This window comes from Dipodomys spectabilis, unplaced genomic scaffold (assembly GCF_019054845.1).
Source record: "Dipodomys spectabilis isolate Male_0828 unplaced genomic scaffold, ASM1905484v1 ptg000493l, whole genome shotgun sequence".
In the NCBI taxonomy this organism is placed as follows: Eukaryota; Metazoa; Chordata; class Mammalia; order Rodentia; family Heteromyidae; genus Dipodomys; species Dipodomys spectabilis.
In genome coordinates, this window is record NW_024871170.1 from 7,501 (window position 1) to 35,000 (window position 27,500).

Sequence of the window (27,500 nt, forward strand, 5' to 3'; positions counted from 1 at the left end):
ATAACTGCCCTTCTGCTTTTGCTCCAGTTGTCTTATCAAAGCTTGGCAGAAGTTCTTGGCTAGTCGCCGCAGACTTTCTGACATCCGCTCATTCTCTGTGTGCAGGCGATTTTGCTGGGTGACGGCTAGACGGAGGAATTAGATGAATTACAGCTTGGAATTGGAGGTCGAAGAAGAGATGCCAGGATCTTTCAGTAAACTTTACTTTCCAGAAAGCAATCTCCATAGGAAGTGTTTACTAGATGTGTGTGTGTGTGTGTGTGTGTGTGTGTGTGTGTGTGTGTTTATATGTGCGTACATAAATGGATCAGGAAAGTGAGGTATAAGAACCGGGCACCAATAGCTCCTGCCTGTCACCCCCGCTACTCAGGAGGCTGAGATCTGAGGACTGCGGTTCAAAGCCAGCCTGGGCAGGAACGTCTGTGAGACTCCTGTCTCCAATGAACTACTCAGAAAAAGTCAGAAGTGGTGCCATGGCTCAAGTGGTAAAGCATCAACCTTGAGCACAAAGAGATCGGGGCAATGCCCAGGCCCTGAGTTCAAGCCCCAGGACCAGCAAAACAAAGCAGAAGGACAAGAATACAGTAAGTACACAAGCTACCCGTGACATCGTAAAACTGCGCAGTTAGATTTACAGGAACAAGGACACAATAGTTCAGCAGGCGACGTCAGAAGAAAGAAAGGGTTGGGCTAGATTGAGCTTCGATGCAGACAGGGAGATGGAGATTTCACGATGAATTTTGGCAAATCCTGCACTGGCTGGGTTCTTAGGATATTCGGGAGCGGGGAGGTGAGAAAAAATACTTTCATACGCTCACTTAGATCCAGACCGAGGAAGATTGTAAGGCCTAGTTTTCCAATTTTCATTCATGAAAAATAGAATGGGAACTGATTAGGATCCGCGGGGAATAAAAGGTCAGAGTTCTCTTCTATGGGGCACCTCTATTGGCAGCTGTGTCTCTGCAGAACACGGGGAAGGAATCGTGGCAAACGGATCGTTAATGACTGCTTAGCAGGGGACAGTCCTATCCTTACACACTAAATGCCCCGGGTCAAATCATTGCAAAGGATTTCATACGTACACACGATTCCCAGCACCACCAGTCCGACCAGCATGCCCACGGACAGGACGAGCAGAATGAGAGCCGTCACACGCCACCAGGAAGAGGAAACAGCATCAACTGCAAGCGTATAACCAATGAAAACAGGCCTGGGAGAGTGGCTCCGGGGTAGAGCGCTCGCCGAGCGCGCGTGAGGCCCCGGGTTCGATTCCTCAGCACCACAGACACAGGAAAAGCCAGAAGTGATGCTCAGGGGCAGTACCCCAGGCCCTGAGTTCAAGGCTCAGGTCCGGCAAGATAAGATCAAACAGTCAAAATGCCATGTTCATGGTGCCCTTACTTTCCCCAAGATTTTCCACGTGTTGTGAACAGCCGATGTGTCAGATCTGTTTGTGGGGCAGGCCTGGGGCTCGAACTCAGGGCCTGGGCGCGGTCCCCGAGCCCTTAAGCGCTCAAGGCTGGTGCTCTACCCCTTGAGCCACGGCTCCGCTTCTGGCTTTTTCTGTGACTAACTGGAGTTCAGAGTCTGGCAGACTTTCCTGCCCAGGCTGGCTTCTCAGAGCTCAGCCTCCTGGGTAGCTGGGTGGACGGGCGTGAGCCATGATGGCTCCCACACGTTGGCTCTTTGATAAACATCACCCTCCCTGAGGCCCGTCTCTGGCCCCGTGTGTGGCCGGCAGGGAAGGCCTCACCGAGCCCGTACCCACGCTCATCCGTGACTCCGTCAGAACAACTGGACAGAGCAGCAAACAGACGGGTGCCGGGTGCTGGGAGTGAACCCAGCCCAGGAGGCTGGGCTCACAGGAGGATCACAGGGCAGTCTGTGAGAGGCTGTCTCCAATGAATCGCCAACGAAGCTGGAATGGAGGCGTGACTCAAGCAGCAGAGGGCCCGCCAGGTGACGGAAGAGCCTGGAGTCCAAACCCAGGTCTGCCAAAAACACATTTTTTTTTTTTTGCCACATCTGGGTTTGAACTCAGGGCCTGGGCGCTGTCCCTGAGCTTCTTCTGCTCAAGGCTGGTGCTTTACCACCTGAGCCACAGCACCCCTTCCGGCCTTTTCTATTTACGGGGGTACTAGGGAATCGAAACCCAGGGCTTCCTACATGCTAGGCGAGCACTCTACCACGGAGCCACCTGCCCAGCCCAGGGGGGACAAAAAGAGAAAGGAAATAAAAAACTATAAATAAACAAAAACAAAAATAGGATAGCATCATGTTATTAATAACACAAAGAGAAATAAACCAGCTGATAAATAAGAATCAATGAGATCAATAAAAGTATACAATACTCCTTTATAATAGCCATAAAAACATTTTTAGAAAGGAAGACAGAGAGGAATAAACATTTCAAAAAGAAAGGAAGAAGCAAGAAGGAAAGAAAGAAAGAGAGAAAGAGAGAGAGAAAGAAAGAAAGAAAGAGAGAGAGAAAGAGAGAAAAAGAAAGAAAGAGAGAGAAAGAAAGAGAGAGAAAAAGAAAGAAAGAGAGAAAGAAAGAAAGAAAGGAAGAAAGGGAGAAAGAAAGGGAGAAAGAAAGAAAGAAAAAAAGAGAGAGAAAGAAAGAAAGGAAGGAAGAAAGAAAGGGAGAAAGAAAAGGAGAAAGAAAGAAAGAAAGAAAGAGAAAGAAAGAAAGGAAGGAAGAAAGAAAGGGAGAAAGAAAGAAAGAGAGAAAGAAAGGAAGAAAGAAAGAAAGAGAGAAAGGAAGAAAGGAAGAAGAAAGGGAGGAAGGAAGGAAGGAAATGGTGTGTTCGGTTACTCTTCCCTGGCTCACGAAAAAGTGCTCCTAGCGTTCAATCCCCCGCGTCTTCTGGGACGCGAGCCCTCCAGCCTCAGAGAGAAACAGAACGAAGAAGGCAGCAAAGAAAAATGAGAGACACCCGGCCCCTCCCTAGTAGAGGAACACAAAGGAGAGAGGGCCCAGCAAGCTGGGAGCCGTTCAGCGCCCTGGAGCGGGTCCTGGGGCGGCTGGGAACCCCTTACCCGGGCGGGGGGCCGGCTTTCGGGGCTTGGGGTTCAAGGTCATGTACCCATCTTCATCCTGCATGGTTCTCCTGGCCCTGCGGGTCTGTCCAGCAGAGGGTCTGAGCCAAGCCCTGTCCCGGGTGGGAGGGCAGAGTCCCCAACACGTGGCCCCGTCTCCCAGCAGGAGACAGAGGCGTGGGACTTGTGTGTGTGTGTGAGTGTGCGTGTTGCGTGTCTCCTTTTATTTTTCCAGGAAGCTGCTTCCTGACGCTTCGGAGATCAGGGGCCTTGAACCTAAATATGCTCCCGCTTGGTGGCAAAGACCAAGATAGGCTGTTTGTTTCCTGTTTTCTTATCTGCCATTCGGAACCTAGGGCAATTTGTCCCTGGGTCCTTTTAAAGAGCAAAACAACTTCACGCTGCGTCGTAACCCAGCCGAGTGGGAAGGGTTCTTTAGATGGGTTGTTATTTTTAAGTCAGTGGTGGGGCTTGAACCCAGGGCCCGGTGGTGGGCGCTGCCCCTGAGCTTCTTTGGCTCATGGCTAGCGCTCTACCCTTGGAGACGCAACTCCACGGCTGGTTTTCTGGTGGTTTTCTTGGAAGTGAGCGTCTCACTGACTTTGCTCACCAGGCTGGCTTTGAACCACAATCCTCAGATCCCAGCCTCCTGAGCAGCTAGCATAGCAGGCGCCCGGCTGATTGCTTCTATGAGTTGAATAAGCTCATTTCATAAATTGCCTGAACTACTGCAGATGGACTGAGCTTATTTTACTATTTGCACTAGCGTGAGCGCACACTCACTCAGCTGATTCTGACGCCTTCCATTCTGCCCTGTCCACCTTTGGATTCTCTCTTTCCCCGCCCCCTTCCAAATCCCAGTTGTGGTCAAAGCAGATCCCTGTACTAAACGTTCAGTACCTCATCCGCCACACGGAGACAACTCTGCAACCAGGGCCGGCATCCTTTCCCTTGTTTGTTGGTTGGTTGGTTGGTGATGGGGTTTGAACTCAGGGCCTGGGCGCTGTCCCTCAGCTCTTCAGCTCAAGGCTGGCGCTCTACCACCTGAGTCACAGCGCCACTTCCGGTTTTCTTGGTGCTTCCTTGGGGATCAGAGTCTCACGGACTTTCCTGCCCAGGCTGGCTTTGAACCGCCATCCTCAGATCTCAGTCTCGTGAGGAGCTAGGATGATACGTGTGAGCCACCAGGCATTTTTCTTTCCAACTTTCTTATTATCTGATCCACTGGATTATTTGTCATGGTGCTGAACATTATCCTTTATTTGAAAAGTTTTGTTTTTCCACCCACGACTCAGATTCCTTTGGGAATGAGGCGACACTTGGGAAGACTCTTGGAAATCCAAACGTAGCATAAATCCAACTTATTTCCACACTAACTCCAAACGAAAATGAAAATAAAAAGTGCTAGACCTCCTCCCTGGTTCTTAACAAACGTGAAGGTTCGTGAGAATGTTAAATATACAACCTCAGCTCTGGAGCTGGCCTTCTTCTCTCCACCAACAGAGCTGATGATTGTTTCCAGCCATAAGCAGGACACGCTATTCTGCCCCCATTGGCCTGTGACTATTTTTTCCTAAGCCTTGTGTCAGTCGGAAGGCTCTTCCTCTTTCTGACAGAAGGAGACGAATGACCTCATCTCCCAGAGCTCAGCCCTGCCCGCTTCCCTTCCCCCTCCTCCCTCCTGTCTTCCATCTCTGCCCCTCTCTCCACGGGTCTCTTCCGGCCTTCCTTATCTTCCCTTCCCCCTTCCCCCTTCCCCCTTCCTCTCTCTCTCTCTCTGCTCTGTTTGTTTATGTCTGGATTGATCTCTCTATTTGTGCAATCCTGACTTAAACTTCGAGCTCCAATTCGTTGATCCAACAGGAATAACTCTATAAACAATAAACGTGACCAACATAGTTACCCACGGCGGGAAGAGAAGTAATTTCAATGCAGATCGGCAGCTCTTAATTTAAAGCAGCATATTTGATCGTACTTGGGTGATACATAGAGACATATTCATATATATGTATTATATATACTGTATATTATGTAGCATAAAATGCGCATGTATATATAGTTACATATAGTATATATATAATATGTATATAATATTTATAATGGATTACATTGAAATTCTTTCTTTTTTCCTTTTTGGCATTAGTGGGGCCTGAGCTCAGGGCCTGGGCGCCGTCCCTCAGCTCTTCAGCTCAAGGCTGGCGCTCTACCACTTGAGCCACAGCACCACTTCTGGCTTTTTCTGTGTATGTGGCACTGAGGAATTGAACCCAGGGCCTCATGCATGCAAGGCCAGCGCTCTACCACTGAGCCTGGCTCTACACTTAAATTCTTTAAGCCATACGTTGAAGGAACCTCCATGTAAAGCTATGTTATGTATTCATTGTAAGGCTATCATAGGGTGAGGGCATTCTCTATTTGAGGGTACTGTGTATATGTGTGTGTGTTTGTATACATATATACTTTTATGTATACTTTATATATACATTATATATTGTACATCTACACCTAGATTATTGTATTCACATATAATATACATAAAGTATATATGTATGCTGTGTATACATGTTTTATACTATGTAATACATGCATATTCATATATACATACGCGTCTATGTGTGTACGTATATATGTATATATATGTTCCCAGTAAATTCCAACCTCTGTTCATTCTCTGCCGCCTCCTTGTGGCCATTGATTTATCTGCATTGTTTGATTTTGGTTTGTCTCCGTTAGGACTTGGTCCCTTGGGGACTGTGATCATTACTTTATCTATTTCTTTTTTTATAAATGATTTTGAGTTAATTCCAATGCTGGTACCCTTCGCACATTAGTTAATTTAGGCTTCTGCGACATAAACACAAAATGAGAGAGCAGAATGGTGGGTGAAGAACCTAATGAATACATATAAATTCCAATTTTCTCATCCAAGTTAAAGGTCTTCTTTACTTTTCACAGTGTCAGTGAAGCTATATCATGACAATAAATCCAAGTTGATTAGAGTGTATTCATGCTTTCCATATCTTGCTGGAGTTAATATTCTCAGGCTTCCTATAAGATTGAAAATTTCTAGGTCATCTGTAGGAAAACAGAAAAAAAAACTTAAAATTGTAGATTTCAGCCAGGCACTAGTGGCTCACACTTGTAATCCTGGTTACTCAGGAAGCTGCGGTATAAGGATCAGGGTTCGATGACAGCCTGGGTAGGAAAGTCCATGAGATTCTTACCTCCAATGAATCACTTAAAAATCAGAAGTAGAGTTGTGGTTCAAGTATAGAGTGCTATCATTGTTAACATCTTCACACATGTAAAGGCTGAACTCCAGGTAATTTCACCCTCTTCCCTCCTTTCCCTGTCCCCTTCGCCCTGAAAAATAGCATCTCCAATGGATCTTCTCATTGCAGTTTTATAGTTGCAAATAATCTGTTGCAATAGTTTTCTATCTTTTTACAAACTCATTTTTTTTGCCTCAAAGAGCTGATTTTTGAAGATGTGGTAGACTCCGAACCTTGACTTATTGACATGAAACCCCTTTATATAACTACATATTTTCTTAAAACCTGGTTTTAGGTATTTATACATTATACAATCATGTGCATTGGTGCTATAGACAGAATGGAAATTCATGTCTTGTTCAGAAGAGCTCAAGAGCCATACCTTGCCAATAAAAACAAACACATTCTGAAAGTGAAAGGCTGGAATAAAATCTACCAAGCAAACGGCCCCCATACACAGGCGGGAGTTGCAATCTGAATATCAGATAAAATAGACTTCAAATTAAAATTTGTGAGAAGAGATAAAGAAGGTTGCTACATACTAATTAAGGGATCTCTCCTTCAGGAGGATATTACAATTCTAAATCTCTATTCGCCAAACAATGGAGCACCCAAATTTATCCAAGAAACACTACTTTCCCTCAAATCCCACATAGTTCCAAAGACATTAATTGTTGGGGATTTTAACACACCACTCTCCCCACTAGATAGATCAACTGGGCAAAAACTCAACAGAGAATCCACAGATCTAAACAACTGCATAGATCAACTAGATTTAACAGACATCTACCGAATATTTCACCCAGCAGCATCAGAATCCACGTTTTTCTCTGCAGCACATGGAATATTTTCCAAAATAGAACACATTTTCGGCCACAAAGCAAACTTGTACAAATTCAGAAACATTGAAGTTATTCCTTGCATTCTCTCAGACCACAAGGGAATAAAATTACAACTCAACACCAAAAGCCACCAAAGAAAGTCCTGTAACACATGGAGGCTGAACAACACACTGCTGAATCACGAGTGGGTCATGGAAGAAATTAGAAAGGAAATTCAAATGTTCATGCTATTCAACAAAAATGAATACACACAAATTACCAGCTCCTCTGGGACACAGCAAAAGCATTACTCAGAGGCAAGTTTATAGCTCTGAGCTCCTACGTCAACAAATTGGAGAGATCTGAAACTAACAGCTTAATGATATATTTGTAGCTCTTTGAAAAAAAGCAGCAAGACGAACCCCAATCCAGTAGATGGAAACAAATGAAAATTAAATCAGAAATAAATAGATTAGAATCCAAAAAAACCATAGAAAGAATCAACAAAACAAAGCATTGGTTCTTCAAAAAAATTAACAAAATTGACAGACCCTTAGCAAATCTTATCAGAAAAAGAAGAGAACACACCCAAATAAATAAACTCAGAGATAAGAATGGAAACATCACCACAGAAACAACCAAGATTCAGAACATTATAAGGGAATACTTCTCAAACCTTTATACTAATAAGTTTGAGAATCTGGATGAATTGGACGATTTCCTAGCAAATATCGACCAACATGCCAAAACTTAACCAAGATGAGTTAAGCCAACTTAACAAGCATCCCAATAGAAAGAGCAATAAGAGACTTCTCATCTAAGAAAAGCCCAGGACTGGATGGATTTACAGCAGAATTCTACAAGGACTTCAAGAGAGAGCACACACCAGTACTCCTCTAACTCTTCAATGAAATTGAAAGTGAAAGTTCACTATGAAGCCATCGTAACCCTCATCCCCAAACCAGGCAGGGACTCATCAAAAAAAGAGAACTATAGACCCATTTCTTTGATGACCATCGATGGCAAACTTCTCAACAAAATTTTGGCCAATCGACTTCAACAACTCATCAAAAAAATCATACACCACGATCAAACAGGATTCATTTCAGGAATGCAAAATGGGTTCCATTTATGCAAATCAAATAATGTAATTCATCACATGAACAAAAGCAAGGATAAGAGCCACATGGTTATCTCAATAGATGCAGAAAAAGCATTCGACGAGATCCAACACACCTTTATGATGAAGGCTCTGGAAAAAAATAGGAATCCATGGAACATTCCTCAATACAATAAAGGCTGTATATGACAAACCTACAGCCAGCATTATACTCAATGGTGAAAAATGAAAGCCATTTCCTCTTAACTCAGGAATGAGACAAGGATGTCCACTCTCTCCACTTCTCTTCAATCTAGTATTAGAATGCCTAGCTACAGCAATAAGACAAGATGCAAACATAAAAGGGATCCAAATAGGGAAAGATGATGTAAAACTCTCCCTCATTGCAGATGACATGATCTTGTATTAAAGAATCCCAGACTCCACTCCCAAATTACTCATGCTGATTCAAAGCTTTGGCAAAGTAGCAGGGTATAAAATTAACCCTCAAAAATCAATGACTTTTCTGTTTGCCAACAATGAGAAGAGCACAGCTGAAATCAGGAAAGCAACTCCATTCGTAATAGCCCCACAAAAAATAAAATACCTAGGAATTCACTTAACCAAAGAAGTGAAGGACCTCTATGATGAAAACTTTAAAAAACTTGAAAAAGGAAATCAAAACAGAACTTAGAAAGTGGCAAAACCTCCCATGCTCCTGGATTGGAAAGATCAACATTGTGAAAATGGCAATACTTCCCAAGGCTATCTATACTTCCCAAGGCTATCTACAAATTCAATGCGATACCTATCAAAATTCCAACCTCATTCTTCAATAGAAGAGGCAATCCAAAAATTCATATGGAACAATAAAAGACCCTGAATAGCAAAAACGATCCATAACAGAAAGAACAGTGCTGGAGGAATAACAATACCAAATTTCAAACTCAACTACAAAGCCATAATCATCAAAATAACTTGATATTGGCACAAGAAGAGACTTCTGGACCAATGGAATAGAACTGAAGACCCACAAATGAACCCACAGACCACACCAGTCTTCGATAATGGAGATAAAAAAAATTGAATGGAAGAAAGACAGTCTCTTCAGTAAATGGTGCTGGTAAAACTGGTTAAACACCTGTAGAAAACTAAAGCTAGATCCTTATTTATCACCCTGCACCAGAATCAACTCCAAATGGATTAAAGACCTTGGAATCAAAGCAGACACTCTGAAAACATTACAGGATGGAATAGGAGAAACCCTAGGTCTCTTTAGCACAGGCTGAAATTTTCTTAATAGAGACCCAGAAACACAACAAATCAAAGAAAGGTTGGACAAATGGGATTGCATGAAATTGCAGAGCTTCTGCATGGCAAAGGACATAGCTACCAAAATCAATAGAAAGCCCATGGACTGGGAGAAGATCTTCACTAGCCATACAATGGACAAGGGTCTCATATCTAAAATATACCTGGAACTCAAAAAATTAAATCTTCCAACAACAAATCCTCAAAGAAACAACTACCCAATAAATAAGTGGGCTAAAGACTTACAGAGAAACTTCTCTAAAGAGGAAAGAAGGATGGCCAATAGACACATGAAGAAATGTTCAACCTCCCTAGCCATAAAAAAAATGCAAATCAAGACAGCACTGAAATTCCACCTCACCCCAGTTAGACTGGCTAAAATCAAGAACTTTAACAACAACAGATGCTGGAGGGGATGTGGACAGAAGGGAACCTTACTTCATTGTTGGTGGGAGTGTAAACTTGTACAACCACTTTGGAAAGCAGTATGGAGGTTCCTCAAAAGACTCCACAGAGAGCTCCCCTATGACCCAGCAATCCCACTTTTGGGCATTTACCCAAATGATCACAAACAAGACCAAACTAAAGCTACCAGCCCAACTATGTTCATTGCAGCATTATTTACCATAGCTAAGATATGGAACCAACCCAGATGCCCCTCAGTAGAGGAATGGATCAAGAAAATGTGGTACATATATACAATGGAATTCTATGCCTCCATCAGAAAGAATGGCATTGCTTCATTTGTTAGGAAATGGAAAGAATTATATTAAGTGAAGTAAGTCAGGCCCAAAGAAACACAGGTCCCATGGTTTCCCTTATTTGCAATAACTAGCATATGTCTAGGACAAGCAGAAAAGGTCAAAAGCTCTGTACACATGACCAGATAAGATGATGTTAAGCGAAATGAACCTCAAGACAGGGACACATATGGTTTTCTCTTTCTTGCTATTGTTTTTAATGTACTTACGATGCACTCTGTGATTTTTTGTTTCTCTGTATGTTCCTCCCCTGCAGTATAACCCTGTTTTCACTGTATTTTTTTGTTGGTGCCTTGCATCTTGTGTATACACTTTTCTAATTTGGGGAGGGGAAAGGAAAAACCAAAATGCTTAAACAGGGATACAGCTTGACCCATTGCAACAATGAGATGTACCAGACACCATGCTGAAGAGGAACTTTACAACTTTGGCAGGGGAAGGGGGGAAAGAGGGGGCAGGGAACCGGCGGGGATGGGGGGGTGGTTGGGGAGGTCGGAAGGGAGGGTAGGGGAGAAACAAAGGAGGAGGCAACAATGCTTGATAGAAAATGTACTCGTGACCTTACTCATGTAGCTGTAACGACTCTGTACACTATTTTTACAAAAAAAAACTTATTTAAAAATGTCTACAAAAAATCCCCAATTACATAAGTCAGGTCATGAGTACGTTTCTTTTGGACAATAGGACTTGTTTCTGGGGCCTGAGTTCTTTTGCTCAAATTAGCTTTCTACATACAACTCAAGTCACAGCTCTACCTCCAGTTAATGGAAGTTCAGTGGAAATAAGAGTCTCACAGGCTTTTCTACCTGGGCTGGCTTTGAACTGTGATCCTCAGTGTAGCGAGGATTAAAGGTGTGAGCTACTGGTATAGGGCTAATGTTGTTGATTTTTATGTTTGTTTGTTTTTTTTTATTGAGTGACAGTAAGACAACCCTTCTTCGAAATACTTCTGAAATTACCGTGGTTCTTACAAGTACATTTGTAATCACTACAAATACAGTTTTACTTGTTTTCCATTCTTTTATTTCATCCCCTTTCTGTATTCTTTCTTCTTTTCTGCCTATTTCACTAGTAGGATCTCTGATAGACAACACAGATTGATAAAGGTCATGATGGCTGGGAATGTGGCTGAGTGGTGGAGGGCTTGCCTAGCATTCATGTAGCCTTGGATTCCACTCCTCAGTGCCACATAACAAGAGAAAGTCAGAAGTGGAGCTGTAAGTCCACTGGTAGAATGTTAGCCTTGAGCACAAAGAGGCTCATGGACAGAGCCCATTCCCTGAGATCAAGCCCCAGATTCCACACAAAGTAAAGCATTATCTCATTCCTCAACTGCAAACCTTCATTCTGTTAGTAGGTGTTTAATGTACACTAATCTTCAATTAGGATTTGTCATCTCCTGACAAACTATATTAGAGAAACTTATGGCTTTATTAAAATGTTAATACGGCCTGTGTCTCATGCTTTTCCTACATCTATTGGAATGATGATTTCCTCTGCCTCATCTTTCTCAAAGTGTTCATGAACCTGTATCATGAGAATAAATCCCGGTTGGTTATTGTGTCTTTCTGCTTTCCATATCTTGCTGGACTTAATATTCTCTGGTTTTCTAGAAGGTTGAAAATTTCCAGGTTGATCTGTGGCAAAGCAGGAAAGATACTTAATTTAAAACTCTAGATTTCCATCAGTTGCCAGCAGCTAAGGCTCATCATCCTGGTTACTCAGGAGGCTGAGATCTAAGGATCAGGGTTGGAGGCCAGCCTGGACAGGAAAGTCCATGAGACTCTTTCCTCCAAAAACCATTGGAAATGGATCAACCCGTGTCCCAACTGGTAGAGGGCCTGCCTTAAGAGGAAAAGCACCCAGGCCATGACTGGCAACAATATGTCAGAAAATAGACTAAAAGAGAATTCTAGATTTCACAAGGAAATACTGTTCTGATGCTGAACAGAACCGGGACTGTATGTTGAGTTCAGACATGACTGGCTTTCTTTTTGATGTGCTTGCTGGCACTGGGGCTTGAACTCGGGCCTGGGTGCTGTTCCTGAGCCGTGTTCACTCAAAGCAAGTGCTCTCCTCCTGGAGCCACAATTGCACTTCCAGCTTGTTGCTGGTCCACGGGAGACGGAAGTCTCCACCCTCAGATCTCAGCTCCTGAGTAGCTGGGAGTATGGGAGTGAGCCACCGGGGCCTGGCCATGGCTTATTCGCTTACCCTCAACAAGAAGAAAATGGAAAGATACAAGTGTTCAGAGAGGCAGGAATCTGGTCATAGCACTTTTATTCCGTTTGTGTGATCCAGGAGACACCCGCGAACATCTAGAGCCTTCCAACTCTAGGACATGTTCTGAAGCAACATAATTTTTCACCAATGAACAGGAATCATAAGCAATGTGTTGGTCTTATGTCACTTAGTCATAGTATGTGACCTGTTTTTACACCACCTGTTTACTTCTTCACACTGAAAAGAGGAAAAACAGGAAAATACTAACCAGTCAAGTACTTGAAGGAGACACACACACAACATGACTTCTGCTACCTGACATTATTATTGTCCCTAATGTCTGTATGGCCTGAGAAAAATCAGTGTTCACATGGAGATCCTTGATCGTCCAGGGGATTTCCCTTCAGCCTGTCAGGCTCTGACGCCATGCATGCGGATCACCTCACCCCTCATCCTTCCCCCCAGGGCCCCCCTCTTTGCTCATTCTCTGTTTCCATTTTCACATATGGAGGTGGAATATTACAATGGCTGCCGTCCTGAGCTTTTTGCTACTGGGGTAACTGAGATCTGAGGACCAGCTTTCAAAGTCACCCAGGCAGCAAAGGCTATGAGACTCTTACGTCTAATTAAATGGAGCAAAAATTTTAATTGGAGCTGCGGCTCAAGTGGTAGAGCACCAGCCTTGAGCCAAAAGCCCGGGACAGCGCCCAGGCCCTGAGGTCAAGCCCCAGCAAAAGCATAAACGGGAGAGGAAATCTCTATAATTAGGCTACTGTTTGTTAGCTACTTGACAAAATAAAGGTATTTGTGGTGTGTGTGTGTGTGTGTGTGTGTGTGTGTGTGTGTGTGTGTGTGTGTGTGTGTGTGTGTGTGTGTGTTGGTACTGGGTCTTAAACTTAGGACCTGGTTAATACATCAGAAATTTTGTGCTAAATGCTAGTGCTCTACCACTTGAGCCAAAGATCCACTTCCAGCTCTTTTGGTAGTTTATTGGAGATCATTCTCTCATGAACTTTTTTTTTTTTTTTTAATTTTGTTTTTGGGTCTGGTCGTGGGGCCTGAACTCTGGGCCTGGGCGCTGTCCCTCAGCTCTTCAGCTCAAGGCTGGCGCTCTACCACTTGAGCCACAGCGCCACTTCCGGCTTTTTTCTTTTTGCTTCTGTGGTGCTGAGGAATCGAACCTAGGGCCTCAGGCATGCAAGGCAAGCGCTCTACCACTGAGCCACCTTCCCAGCCCTCTCTCATGAACTTTGATGTCAGAGCTGGCTTTGAACCAAGATCCTCAGATCTCAACTACCTGAGTCGTTAGGATAACAGGCGTGACCACCAGCATCTGGCTATGGGAAACATTTTTGCACGATTAAATCCATTAAAGAAGCAGACACAGCAGCGACGTTTACATATTTCAACAATCTGTAATCGTCCTGAGAAAACACAGTTAAAAATAGACTTAAAACAATAAAAGAAATAAAAGAAACTTACCAGATAGAAAACATAACACTCTGATCCTCTTATACACATCTTCTGTACCAGTAGTCATGGAACAGCAGGAGCTTTACAAACTCCTAGGAAACAAAGACGCTCTTTGTCCCTAATTGTGTCTGGCTGGGCACTAATGACTCACGCCTGTAACTCTAGCTACTCAGAGGCTGCGATCTGAAGATAGTGATTCAAAACTAGCTGGGGCAGGAAAGTCCATGAGACTCTTTTCTCCAGGGAACCAAGAAAAAACAGTTATTTTCAAAGTGGCATTATGTGTGTGTGTGCATGTGCAAGTACACTCAGTTGGCATTCAGGGCCCTGATTTCAAGTCCCAGGTGTGGAACATAAAAAAAGAAAGAAAGGAAGCACAGAAGGAAGGAAGGGAGGAGGGGAGGAAGAGAAAGGGAGAGAGAAAGGAAAGCAATCTAGTAAAGTCGGCACAGGTCAGCGTAAGAGGGATCTCAGAAGCCATCTAAAATTTTGCTTCATATTGGGTTCTCATTCCTCCTAACTATATTTTGTTGCGTCAGAAACTACCGGTGAGCCAGGCGAGGAAGGTCCAACCAGAAAGACACAACAGATTTCACCTCTTCTAGAAAGGATGAAAGGTCCTGGGGCTTGAACTCAGGGCCTGGAGGCTGTCCCTGAGCTGCGTTTTCTCAATGACACCAGCGCTCTACCACTTGAGCTACAACATCACCTCCGCCTTTGTAAAGGGCAAGTTACTGGAAATAAGAGTCTCACAGACTTTCTTGCCCAGGCTGGCTTTGAACTATGATCCTGAGATCTCAGGGTCCCGAGTAGCTGGATGTCAGATGTGAGCCACCACCTGACTGAGAGCTGCAACTTTAAAAAAATGTAATTTTGCCCAAGAATATGTAATTACTGATGTAGGTAAGATGAGATTTTACTTGACTTAGGACAAGAAAACAATAGTTATCAGAGATATTATTATCACTATGTCCAAGTGGGCAGTACAATTTTTCTGTCTGACATTTGCTCAGGTCTGCTTATCTATACACATTTTATTCAAACTTACTTTAACTTGATTTTTTTCTCTTAATTAAAAAGAGTAATATAGAAGCAGAGTACACATTTGTGGTTCTTTCATGAAATTGGTCATCTTTAGAAGCAATATTGAGAATCTTTGTGTTTGGATAAATATTTAGAAAGTCTACTTGACTCCAGGGTTCCAACTGGCAATTCTCACATACCTGAAGATTCTACCTACCCATCGGCCTCTAGGATTTTACGAAAGCCAAGCTTGTGGGCTGGGAAGGTGGCTCAGTGGTAGAGCGCTTGCCTTGCATGCCTGAGGCCCTGGGTTCGATTCCTCAGCACCACAGAAGCAGAAAAAAGCCGGAAGTGGTGCTGTGGCTCAAGTGGTAGAGCGCTAGCCTTGAGCTGAAGAGCTGAGGGACAGCGCCCAGGCCCAGAGTTCAGGCCCCATGACTGACAAAAAAGAAAAAGAGCTTGTGTGGTTGTGATTTCCTGAGATTACTGTAGTGCGTCTCAAACGCGTCATCCCTGAGCTAAATGGAGACAGAATTCAGGGACACCAGGGTCAGGCCTGTAATCTCAGCGACTCCAGAAGGCATTCCCCAGGAGCATGAGGAAGAATGGTATTAAGTCATTTGCAGAGAAATGGATGGAGCTAGAACAAATCACGTAAAGTGAGGTCAGCCGTGTTCAGAGAGAGAGAGCTAGCACAGGTATTCTCTCCTATGTGGAAGCTAGATCCAAAATACACCGGCCTCGATCAGAGACACAGCTCTCCAGAGAGAGGGGGAAGGGGTGACCATGTCCAAAACAAATGGATTCTTGCCAGGCGCTGGTGGCTCACGCCTGTCATCCCAGCTGCTCAGAAGCCTGAGACCTGAGGACTGTGGTTCAAAAGCAGACCAGGCTGCTGGTCCTGGGGCTTCAACTCAGATCCTGGGCGCTGTCTCTGAGCTTCTTCTGTTCAAGACGAGCCTTCTAGCACGTGGACCATAGTGCCGCTTGTGGCTTTTTTGAGTAGCTGGCTGGGGATAAGAGTGGCCAGAATTTCCTACCTGACTAAGAAGCCTGATGCTCAGATCTCAGCCTCCCGAGTGGCTGGTATGACAGGCGGGAGCCACGGGCGCCCAGCTAAGACAAGTACTCTTTATCTGACTTACATACCGGCAATGCCACCGGCACATCACCTTTATACTAACGATTAAAAATTGAAAGAACGAGAATCTCAGATCTGAGGATCAAGTTTCAAACCAAATGAGGCAGAAAAACCCAAGAGACTTAAGGAGGGAAAAGCCAGACGTGGAGGATTCTGTTCTAGCTTTGAACAAAAAAGCCAACTGAGAAGAGGAGGATCGTAGTTCAAGGCCCAGGACTGGAAAGAAAGAAAGATGAAAAAAAGAAAGAGAGAGAGAGGGAGAGAGAGGGAGGGAGAGAAAGAAAGAAAGAAAGAGAGGGAGAGAGAAAGAGAGAAAGGGAGAGAGAGAAAGAAAAAGAAAGAAAGAAAGAGATATAAAGAAGGAAAGAAAGAGAGAAAGAATAAAAGAGGAAGGAAGGAGAGAAAAGAATAAAGAGGACAGGAAAGAGGAGGGTGAGTGGTGACTCAGTTCATACAGGGTCTTCTTTAAAATACTCCATCTCTTGTGGTGTGTGTGTGTGTGTGTGCACGCACGCACACGCACGTGTGCACTTATCCTGGGTCTTGCACTTAGGGCCTGGACACTGTTCCTGAGCTCTTTCACTCAAGTCTAGCCCTTTACCACTTTGAGTCACACCTCCAGGTCCAGTTGTCTGGCAGTTCCTTAGAAATAAGAGTCTCACAGACTTTCTTGCCAGGCTGGCTTTGAACCTTGATCCTCAGATCTCAGCCTCCTGAGTCGCTGGGATGGCAGGTGTGAACCACGACTGCTCGGCGACCTCTTCTTATTCTGTGATAGGAAATGCGATTTCCTTTCTCAATGAAAGAGAGTGCTGGAAACATGGCATTCTTATTCCTCTTCCACAGCTGGCATTCTGGCCAGCACATGAGTTTCTCCTGTTTGGCCAGGTGTCAGGAACACCATATGGAACATAACATCTATTTGCGTGCCACATCCAATCCTGTGGACAAGGTTTACATTTGTGCCCTGGAAGGAAAGCGTCCTTTTATTGAATAGATCTTCCGCCCTCTTGCTCTTTCCTGTCATCTCTATGGGACATGGACCCAGTTACTGTGTTTTCTTCATTATTTTGTTTTCTTTTCTTTTGTGCAGTTCTGGGGCTTGAACTTGGGATCTCCCGCTCTCCCTTAGCTACTTCACTCCAGGCTGATCCTCTACCATTTGAGCCACAACTCCACTTCTGGCTTTTTGCTGGTTCACTGGAGAGAAAAGAGTTTTACAGACTTTCCTGCATGGGTTGGCTTTGAACCACGATCCTCAGAACTCAGCCTCTTCTGTAGTCAGGATGACAGGTGTGAGCCACCAGCGCCTGGCTTCTACTGACTGAAATTGTGAAATGAGAGAGAATTTCTCTAGAGAAATGTGTTTTCCTGTCTATCATTTACTGGTCATAACAGTAAACAGATTTGACATAACCTTTGTGATAGTTAAAATACTAAGTAAATTGTGATTAGAGAAATTGATTTAATTGTACTCGCATAAAGGTGCGGATGAAAGAAAATGCAAATCTTTTCGATACTTGTGCATAACCAGTATACCTGGGTAATTTGGTCTTGCATAGCTATCATTACTTTCTGATTTTCTTCTATGGGAAACGGTGACAATGCCGTGGATTAGGCTTAATTCCTTTCCAATCAATGGTTCCAGCAGGGTACAAGAGGCCCATGCCTGAATCCCAGTTACTCAAGAGCTTGAGACGTGAGGATCCTGACTCCAGTCCAGTCCAGACAGAAAAGTTCCTGAGACTCTTCTCTCCAAGGAACCACCAGAAAACCGGAGTGCTTCATGCGGGAGGTTAATTGTATGAGTTGAATAAGCTCATTTCATAAATTGCCTGAACTACTGCAGATGGGCTGAGCTTATTTTACTATTTGCACTAGCGTGAGCGCACACTCACTCAGCTGATTCTGATGCCTTCCATTCTGCCCTGTCAGACTTTGGGTCCTCTCTTTCCCCGCCCCCTTCCAAATCCCAGTTGTGGTCAAAGCAGATCCCTGTACTAAACATTCAGTACCTCATCCGCCACACGGAGACAAGCACGGTCCTCCAGAAAAGCAGGCTCGGGGCCGGCATCCCTTCCCTCTCCCTTCCATCAACCCTACGGGCCTCAGCCACCAGCACCCGGCTCGGGGAAAGTTTTTTTGGTCAGTCGTGGGGCTTGAACTCTGGGCCTGGGCGCCGTCCCTCAGCTCTTCAGCTCAAGGTTGGCGCTCTACCACTTGAGCCACAGCGCCACTTCTGGCTATTTTTTTCTGCTTATGTGGCACTGAGGAATTGAACCCAGGGCTTCATGCATGCAAGGCAAGCGCTCTACCCCTGAGCCACATTCCCGGCCCTACACTTAAATTCTTTAAGCCATACGTTGAAGGAACCTCCATGTAAAGCTATGTTATGTATTCATTGTAAGGATATCATAGGGTGAGGGCATTCTCTATTTGAGGGTACTGTGTATATGTGTGCATGTTTGTATACATATATACTTTTTATATATACTTTATATATACATTATATATTGTACATCTACACCTAGATTATTGTATTCACATATAATATACATGAAGTATATATGTATGCTGTGTATACATGTTTATACTATGTAATGCATGCATATTCATATATACATACGCGTCTATGTGTGTACGTATATATGTATATATATGTTCCCAGTAAATTCCAACCTCTGTTCATTCTCTGCCGCCTCCTTGTGGCCATTGATTTATCTGCATTGTTTGATTTTGGTTTGTCTCCGTTAGGACTTGGTCCCTTGGGGACTGTGATCATTACTTTATCTATTTCTTTTTTTATAAATGATTTTGAGTTAATTCCAATGCTGGTACCCTTCGCACATTAGTTAATTTAGGCTTCTGCGACATAAACACAAAATGAGAGAGCAGAATGGTGGGTGAAGAACCTAATGAAGGTATAAACCCGAATCTTCTCATCCAAGTCAAAGGTCTTCTTTACTTACCGAGTGTGTTCTGTTATTCCCGGCAGGGCACAGTACTGTCTGGTGCGTTCAATTCAATCAAGAACAGCATGAGAGGCTGACATCGGTGGCTCACACCTGCAATCCAGCTACTCAGAAAGCTGAGATCTGAGGATCTCAGTTCAAAGCCAGCCTAGGCAGGAAAGTGCATGAGACTCTTATTTCCAATGAACCACACAAAAAGCCAGAAGGGGATGTGTGGCTCAGTTGGTAGAGCACCGGCTTTGAGGAAGAGCACAAGACTTTGAGTTCAAGTCCAGCACTAGCACAAAAAGAAAGAAGAAAACAAACACCAGGAGGGTTGAGGGTATTCCCAGGTTTTGAATGAAGATGGGGTCATCTTCCACTGAGCTGGGAAAACACACGGGGAAGTCCCTTGTTCTTTTTTTGATGTGTTCAATTGGATATCTTATAATATATCTAAGTCAGTATGTCAAGAACCCAGGCAGATGTGTGGAGCAGGGATCCAGACTTGAACTGGACACCTTTGGTGTACGGCTGCTACATAAAACCATGAATCCAGAGAAGCAGGATTGAAACTCTGGTGCACAGCACTTTGGGTCAGTTAATGAGGGGTCAGTGAACCCAAGGAGAAAGGTCACAGGAAGTTAAGAGAGAGTGGGGAGGGAGGCCAAGGGCCAGTTCACGCCTGTCATCCCAGCTACTCAGGAGGCTGAGATCTGAGGACCACGGTTCAAAGCCAGCCCAGGAGACTCCTATCTCCAATGAACCAGCAAAAAGGTGGAAATGCAGTGGTGGCTCAAGTGGTAGAGGACCAGCCTTGAGCAAATCAAAAACCGTCCAGGGCTGGGGACCAGGCCACCGTGGGCTGTGTGTGTGTGTGTGTGTGTGTGTGTGTGTGTGTGTGTGTGTGTGTGGTAATCTCGCAGCTGATCTTGTTGACATTGGTAAGAAATAGAAAGATAAGTGAGCTTCATCCTCACACAAGTTACTTCACCTCAAAGATTAAGAAGCCAAAGTCATCTTAGCTCTCCAGAGAGGAGGGAGATCACTGATTTCATGGCACCTGGATAGGATCTGAATCTTGCTGTTCATCCGGTCAGGAGGATGAGCAGGGATACAAAGATATACCATGTGCTCCATCATGGAGCTTCTTGTTCCCATAATGCCTTGCGACGCTCAAAGGCTTCCTCTTCCCATGATGCTCTCAGTGCCTGCTCAACCAATGAGAAGATCCGGGGTGGGGAAGGGACAAGCTCTCAACCAATCAGCACCAAGCCCAGGGGTGGGGCTATGGCAGGAGCCTGCGCTGCATGAACCAACCTTCAAGGGGCCGCCATGACTCCTGTCTGGGCTCCTGGCCAGAGGGTGGGCTTCCCTGCTTTCTTTTGCAGCTCTCCTGTCACTGTTGAATGCGTTGACTGTGTTTCTGACCCCAGCTGGCAGCAGGGGACACAGGATGAGCCTTTGGAGCAGCCAGTGGTGAGTGGGAACAAAAATGGCACCATGATCTGGACTTGGCCTTTTCTCCTGCCTTTCCATTTTCCTTCTTCCCTTCCTTCCTTGCTGGCTTGCTTCCTTTTTCTCTTCCTGCCTCCCGTTTGCTCTCTGACTTGCACTCACTTCTGCATCTGCCTGCATCGTGTCTCCGAGTTGTGACCCTGGTCCCTTCCCTGCTACCTGCCATGGCCCCTCTGCTCATGATGGATGGACCCCCACCGTGGACCAAGGACCATCCTTCCCAGAAACACAGTCGCCTTTTGTTTCGTTTTGTTTCATTTTTTGGCTGTTGTTGGTACCAGAGCCTCCCTTTGGCTTGATTTGCTCACTAAGCTGGTTCGTGACCACTTGAGCCACACCTCCAGACTAGGTTTTTGCTGGCTCACTGTGAGGGAGTCTGGAGGACTTTTCAAAGCCCGGGTTGGCTTTGAACTGTGATCTTCCAGGTCTTAACCTCCGGAGAAGCTATAGACATACACCTTTTCCATGCTTGGTTGCTTTTTGGTAGTTTGTCTCATGAGACATGGCTGGTTCTTAGGAATTCCAATCTCGGCCTTGTTTGTATTCTCTCTCTCTCTGTCTCTCTGTGTCTGTCAGTCAGTCTGTCTGTCTGTCTGTCTCTGCATTTCTCTTTCCTTTCTTTCTTTTTCAACAATCACACTCTCCCTCTCCCTTTCTCTTTATCCCTTCCTCCTGTTTTCCTGTCTGTTTCTCTCTCTCCTACCCTCTTAGAATTCTAGGGAGGTAGCTCCTATGATGCAGGTAGCTAAGTAGATGATAGACAGAGGGAACTTTAAGAACGTTTGGGTCTCTAAGGAGTCCAAGTAGCTAACGGGACCTTCATTCCACATGGAGTCTGGTAGCTCAGCCATGTTGGGGCTGAGCAGTCACACCTGCAGCCTATGCTTCTGGAAGATTCGCTCGCTGAACCCCTGTGGCATTGCACAACCATATTCCTGTTGGATTCTCCAAGGTTAAGCAGCCTCCCTCCCTGGGCCTGGCCAACCAGCTGCGACTGGCCGTCCACCAATCAGGACGGAGGACGCCTCTTTGCACAGCGGGTATCAGTGTGACACAGATGGGAACTTCTTCTATTTCCCTCCCCAGCTAGCACACTTGGTGGTTGGTAGAAGAAGTTTTGACTTTTGTTCTTCAAGTCTTTCCCAGTGGATTTTTGATACTAGATGATGGAGACAGAGTTTAATAATAGCCACTGGATATTCCCCAAATTCCTGGGGAATGGTCATATTTTATGTTTATTTTGCATGCGTTTTCTTCCCTCAGAGAGTAGTCACGTGGTCCAGGCCTGGCATCAATTCAGATTAACATGGGTTTCCTTCGCAAGCATGATTTCTGGGCAGTGTCTCAGATATACAATCAGAATGATGAAAAAATTTGTAGAAACTTTAATCTCACAAACTCTGCAAGGATCTGAATTCTAGCTGGCCCCATAGGGAATTTTTTTTTTTTTTTTGCTACCTTCTTCTTCCAATGTTTTCCATAATCTCCAAAACGTCAGCCTAATAGAAGATGGCCTACCTGCACCATCAGCTTCTAGATATTTCTCAGATATTTCACCCTGTAGTTCTAATTTGCAGCCCCTAACCCTAGATAAAGAACCAAAAGTGGTAAAGACATTAATCAGCTTAAAACATATTTTTTTTGGGGGGGGGAGATAAAAGTAGCTTAATTGGAAATGGAACCTCAAGACAGTTTTTGGACACAGTTTTCTACATGTCTATTATATTAATTACCCTCCTTGTTTTTGGTTCCAATTCTAGGGCTTGGATTCTTACCTCCAATGAACCACTTAAAAAAAAACCAGAAGTGGCGCTGTGTGTCAGAGGTGGCAGAGCGCCAGCCTTGAGTGAAAGAGCTCAGAGACAGTGCCCAGGCCCTGAGTTCAAGCCTCAGGACTGACAAAATACAATACAATAAATAAATTAATAAGTAAAACTTTAGATTTCACTAGGAAAGACTGTCTTCACGCTGAACAGAATCTGGACTGTAGGCTGAGTTCCAGACATGACATTTTGTTTTTTTCTGTGCCGGTCCTGGGGTTTGAACTCAGGGTCTAGGTGCTGTTTGTGAGCTTTTTTTCACTCAAGGCCAGTGCTTTGCCACTTGAGCCACAGTTCCACTTCCAACTTTTTGATGGCTCATTGGAGATAAGTCTCACCTACTTTCCTGCTTAGACTGACCTTGAACCTCAGTCCTCAGATCTCAGCTTCTGGAGTAGCTGGGATTACAGGAGTGAGCCACCGGTGCCTGAAATGGCTTATTTACTTATGCTCAGCAAATGAAGAACAAGATGAAAATCAAAAGATACGAGTGTTCAGAGAGGCGGACATTTTGTTATAGTATTTTTATTCCATTTGTGTGATCCAGGAGATGCATGTTAACATCAAGGTCCTTCCAATTGCAGGGTTAATCTGAAGCAAAATCATTTTTTTTTTTTAACCAATGAAGGGTTTCATCTTGGACTTTCGCCTAGCACGCTCTCTTCCTTTACCTGAGCAGTCTTTTTCTCACACATTGCATATAGCTTTGCAATACAAGAAGTATAATAAATGTATGTTTGGTGCAAATATCCACAATACATTTTATTTATGTCAGCCAGGCTGCTTTCCAACCTAAAAGAGGAAGAGCAGGAAAATAGTTGAGAAGTCAAATACCTAAAATAGACACACACACAGAAATGCTTCTGCTGGTTGACAGTATGGCCCGACATCAGCATTGCCGAAGGAAAACATAGAGTTCGTGTGGAGATAACTCATTGTCAGGGGTATTTCCATTCAACCTATCAGCTTATGAGTACAGCGATCAGAGGGCCTAGCTCTGATTCCTGAGCTTTCTACACTGAGCCACAGCTCTACTTCCAGCTTTTCGCTGGCTCATTGGAGCTAAAAGTCTTACTGAATTTCCTGCCTTGTATCTCAGCTCTATTGCTCAAGGCTGGCGCTCTACCACTTGAGCCACAGCACCACTTCCGGTTTTCTGGTGGTTCATGGGAGATCAGAGTCTCATGGGCTTTCCTGCCTGAGCTGGCTTTGAACCGTGATCCTCAGATCTCAGTCTCCTGAGTAGCTAGGATGACAGGCGGGAGTCCATCTTCTAGTCAGAAAACTGAGATCTGAAGGTCAGGGTTCAAAGTCACCCAGGCAGAAAAGGCTATGAGACTCTAACGTCTAATTAAATCCAGCCCAAAAGTCAGAAGTCGAGCTGTGGCTCAAGTGGTAGAGCACCAGCCTTGACTCAAAAAGCCTATGACAGCACCCAAGGAAAAGCATACAAAGAAAAGAAACTCTCTATAATTAGCTACTATTAGTGATGACAAAATAAGGGTATTTGCGATTGTGTGTGTGTGTGTGTGTGTGTGTGTGTGTGTGGTGTGTGTGTGTGTTGGTACTGGATGTTAAACTTAGGGCCTGGACACTATCAGAGATTTTGTGCTAAAGGCTGGTGCTCTACCACTTGAGCCACAGCTCCTCTTCTAGCATTTCTTGGAAGTTAATTGGAGGTAAGTGTCTCATGAACTTTTATGTCAGAGCTCGCTTTGAATCCTGATTCTCATATCTCAGCTTCTTGAGAAGCTCAGAAGACACCTGGCTATGTGAATTTTTTTTACGTGATTAAATCCATTACAAAAGCCTGACCCAGCAGATATGTTTAAGGATATTTTGCCAATCTGCAATCGTCCTGAGGAAAACATAGTTAAAAAAATAGACTGAGAACAATAAAAGAAAAAAATAGAAACTCACCAGATATTAGACATAATATTGTCATCCACTTTCACAGGGTAGTATGTGCTATGTTGTCTAGGAGATGCTCCAAGCCAATAGTTGTATAACTCCAAGGGCTTTACAAAATCCTAAGAAACAAAGATGCTTTGTGTACAAAGTTATCTCTGGCTGGGTATAGTGGCTCCCACCTGTCACCCTAGCTACTCAGGAGGCTGAGATCTGAGGATCAAGATTCAAAGCCAGCCAGGACAGGGAAGTCCACGAGACTCTTATCTCCAGGGAACTACCAGAAAACCCCAAAAAACCCTGAAGAGGATTTGTGGCTCAAGTTGGGGAATGCCAACCTTGAATGAAAAAGCTCATGGACAGCGTCCAGGCCCTGAGTTCCATGGACGGTGTCCAGGCCCTGAGTTCTAGCCCTGGGACTGGCACAAAAATAATGATCTCTGCACATACTTCTGCAAATCACCATTCTGATTAGTGTTTGAAAAGAATTACTTTCAAAATTGCATTGTGTGTGTGTGTGTGTGTGTGTGTGTGTGTGTGTGCGCTCAAGTGTTACTCAAGACCCTGAGTTCGAGTCCCATGTCTGGCATACAAAAAAAAAAAAGAAGGAAAGAAGGGAGGGAGGGATGGAGGGAGGGAGAGAAAGACAGAAAGAGAGAGAGAGAGAGAGAGAGAAAGAAAAAACAAGAAAGAAAGAAGAAGGAAGGAAGGAAGAAAGGAAGGAAGGAAGGAAGGAAGGAAGGAAGGAAGGAAAAGAAAGGAAATCGAGTAAAGTCGACACAGGTCAGTGTAAGAGGCATCTCAGAAGCCATCCAAAATTTTGTAAGCCATAGAACTCATACTTTGTTCTTATTTCTCACTTAACTATATTTTGTGGCGTCAGTAACTATCAGTGAACCGTTTGAGAAAGATCCAACGAGAAAGACCAACACATTCCCCTTCTTCTAGAAAGAACGAAAGACCTTTCGGTCCCAGGGCTTGAACTCAGGACCTGGGCGCTGTCTCTGAGCTGCTTTTTCTCACTTCCGGTGTTCTGGTGGTTCATTGGAGATCAGAGTCTCATGGACTTTCTGTCCCAAGCTGGCTTTGAACCTCAATCTCCAGCTCGCAGCCTCCTGAGAAGCTGGGATGACAGGCGTGAGCCACGGGTGCGTGGCCGCTTCTTCTTATTCTGTGATAGGCAATGCGATTTCCTTTCTGACCGAGAGACTCAAAGACTCACCAGGGCATCCTTGCGGTTAATCTTCAGCAGGCTGGCGTTGCGGTCGGCGCATGACTTTACGCTGTTTTGCCACGTGTCAGAAATGCGATGTAGAAGGTAGCATGCATCTGCATGCCAGATCCAGTTCTGCGCACAGGGATTGCATGTGTGCTCTGGAAGGAAAACGCCCTTTACTTGTTTTATGTGGCTAGATCTTCAGCCCTCCTGCGGTTCCCTGACGTCTCTATGGGACGTGGACCAACTGCACTGTGTTTCCTTCAGGTCATTATTTTATTTTGTGCCAGCTTGGGGGCTTGAGCTTGGGATCTCACGTCTCCCTTAGCTTTTTCAGTGAAGGCTGATCCTCTACGATTTGAGTCACGCCCCCACTTCTGGTTTTTGCCGCTTCACTGGAGAGAAGACTTCTCTGCATGGGCTGGCTTTGAACCATGATCCTCACAACTCAACCTCTTCAGTAGCCAGGATGACAGGCGTGAGCCACCAGTGCCCGGCTTTTACTGGGTGAAAGTTTGCAATGGAAACTGTCTGTAGAGAAGCGTGTTTTCCTATCTATCCTTTACTGAGCTTAAGATACATTGAGATTTTTTTACATCACCTTTAACATAACAATAAGAATTTCTCAATGTAAATCCAGATTAGAGAAATTGATTTAATTATACCTTAGTCATTATACCTTAGCAGACTGAGGAAAATACATGTTGTCTTAATACGCTTGTAGAGCCAGGATACCTGGGTAATTGAGTGTTGTACAGGTATTATTGTTCTCAGATTTTCTTCTAAGTATATGGGATGGTCAACAGTGCATTCATGGTGCTTAATTCCTTTCTCACTCAGTAGTTCTAGCTGGGCAGCGGTGGCACGTGCCTGTAATCCTAACCCCTCAGGAGGCTGAAATCTGAGGATTAGTGTTTAAAGTAAGCCTGGGCGGGAAAATCTGGGAGACTTTTACAATATCCAGCAACAATCAGAAGTGGTGCTGTGGCTTAACTGGTTAAGCTCCATGCAGCCTAGAGCAAAAAAGCTAAGAGACACAGCCCAGGCCCCGAGTTCAAGCCCCAGGATCCCCAGGACACACACACACACACACACACACACACACACACACACACACACTGTAGCTTTAGTTCCTGGTCTCATAAGCAGCCCTCGGGGTGTTACAGAATTACCTGGCTCTTTTCTCTGTAGCTCATGACCCAGCCAGGTGGCCAGGGTTTGCACGGTGATAGAGAGGTTCTGGATCTTCTCAGAACTGTTGACAATCCCCATTTGCTGTAGGGACACATTTCTCTGAAGTTCCGCTTGGATATTTTGCAATTTATAAACCCCAAATCCAAAGAGAGACAGAGAGAGAGAGATTTAAAAAAGAAACTTGTAAACCTTCAGTATCATGACCTTAAAAGTTGTTTTGCACAAGGAATACTAAAAAAGACCAAAAGGGTAACAGGAGGCGTGGTTTAAGTGGTAGAACGCCAACTGTGAGACCAACAGCTGGGCAGGAGCGCTAGGCTCTGAGCCAGGGGACAGTGGCTCCCGCCTGTCATCCCAGCCGCTCAGGAGGCTGAGATCTGAGGGTCGCAGTCGGAAGCCAGCCTGGGCAGGAAAGTCCCTGAGACTCTTATATTCAACGCACCACCAGAAAATCAGAGGTGGAGCCGTGGCTCAAGTGGTAGAGCACCAGCCTTGAGTGAGAAAGCTCAGAGACAGCGCCCAGGCCCCGAGTTCAAGCCCCACGACCAGCAGCACATCCAAAAAAAAGGGGTGATACGTACTCATGATCCCCAAGATTCCTAGTCCAAGGAGGAGGAGGAGAAGGAGGAGCGTGAGACCCAGGGCTATTTTAACCCATAAGTGTGAAGGCGGCGGACGCACTGTGGAATCGGAAACAAGGAAAGGTTCTCAAGACAGTGTTCAGTTGCAT

General features: G+C 44.7%; 2 protein-coding genes across 2 annotated transcripts in view; both read right to left on the reverse strand.

Moving 5' to 3' along the window:
* Positions 1–3,217, reverse strand: part of Clec1b (C-type lectin domain family 1 member B) — a 7,116-nt gene extending 3,899 nt beyond the window's left edge. The window contains exons 1-3 of the mRNA XM_042669286.1: positions 3,040–3,217; positions 1,083–1,181; positions 1–125 (exon numbers count right to left, since the gene is read on the reverse strand). The exon at positions 1–125 is cut by the window's left edge and continues 1 nt beyond it. Coding sequence (XP_042525220.1) covers positions 1–125; positions 1,083–1,181; positions 3,040–3,103 — 288 coding nt within the window. The 5' untranslated portion in view covers positions 3,104–3,217. The remainder of the gene's footprint in view (positions 126–1,082; positions 1,182–3,039) is intronic.
* Positions 3,218–22,991: 19,774 nt separating this feature from the next.
* The window catches only part of LOC122098831 (C-type lectin domain family 12 member A-like), an 18,485-nt gene continuing 13,976 nt past the window's right edge, over positions 22,992–27,500 (reverse strand). Inside the window, exons 6-8 of the mRNA XM_042669291.1 lie at positions 25,583–25,734; positions 24,373–24,482; positions 22,992–23,244 (exon numbers count right to left, since the gene is read on the reverse strand). Coding sequence (XP_042525225.1) covers positions 23,085–23,244; positions 24,373–24,482; positions 25,583–25,734 — 422 coding nt within the window. The 3' untranslated portion in view covers positions 22,992–23,084. The remainder of the gene's footprint in view (positions 23,245–24,372; positions 24,483–25,582; positions 25,735–27,500) is intronic.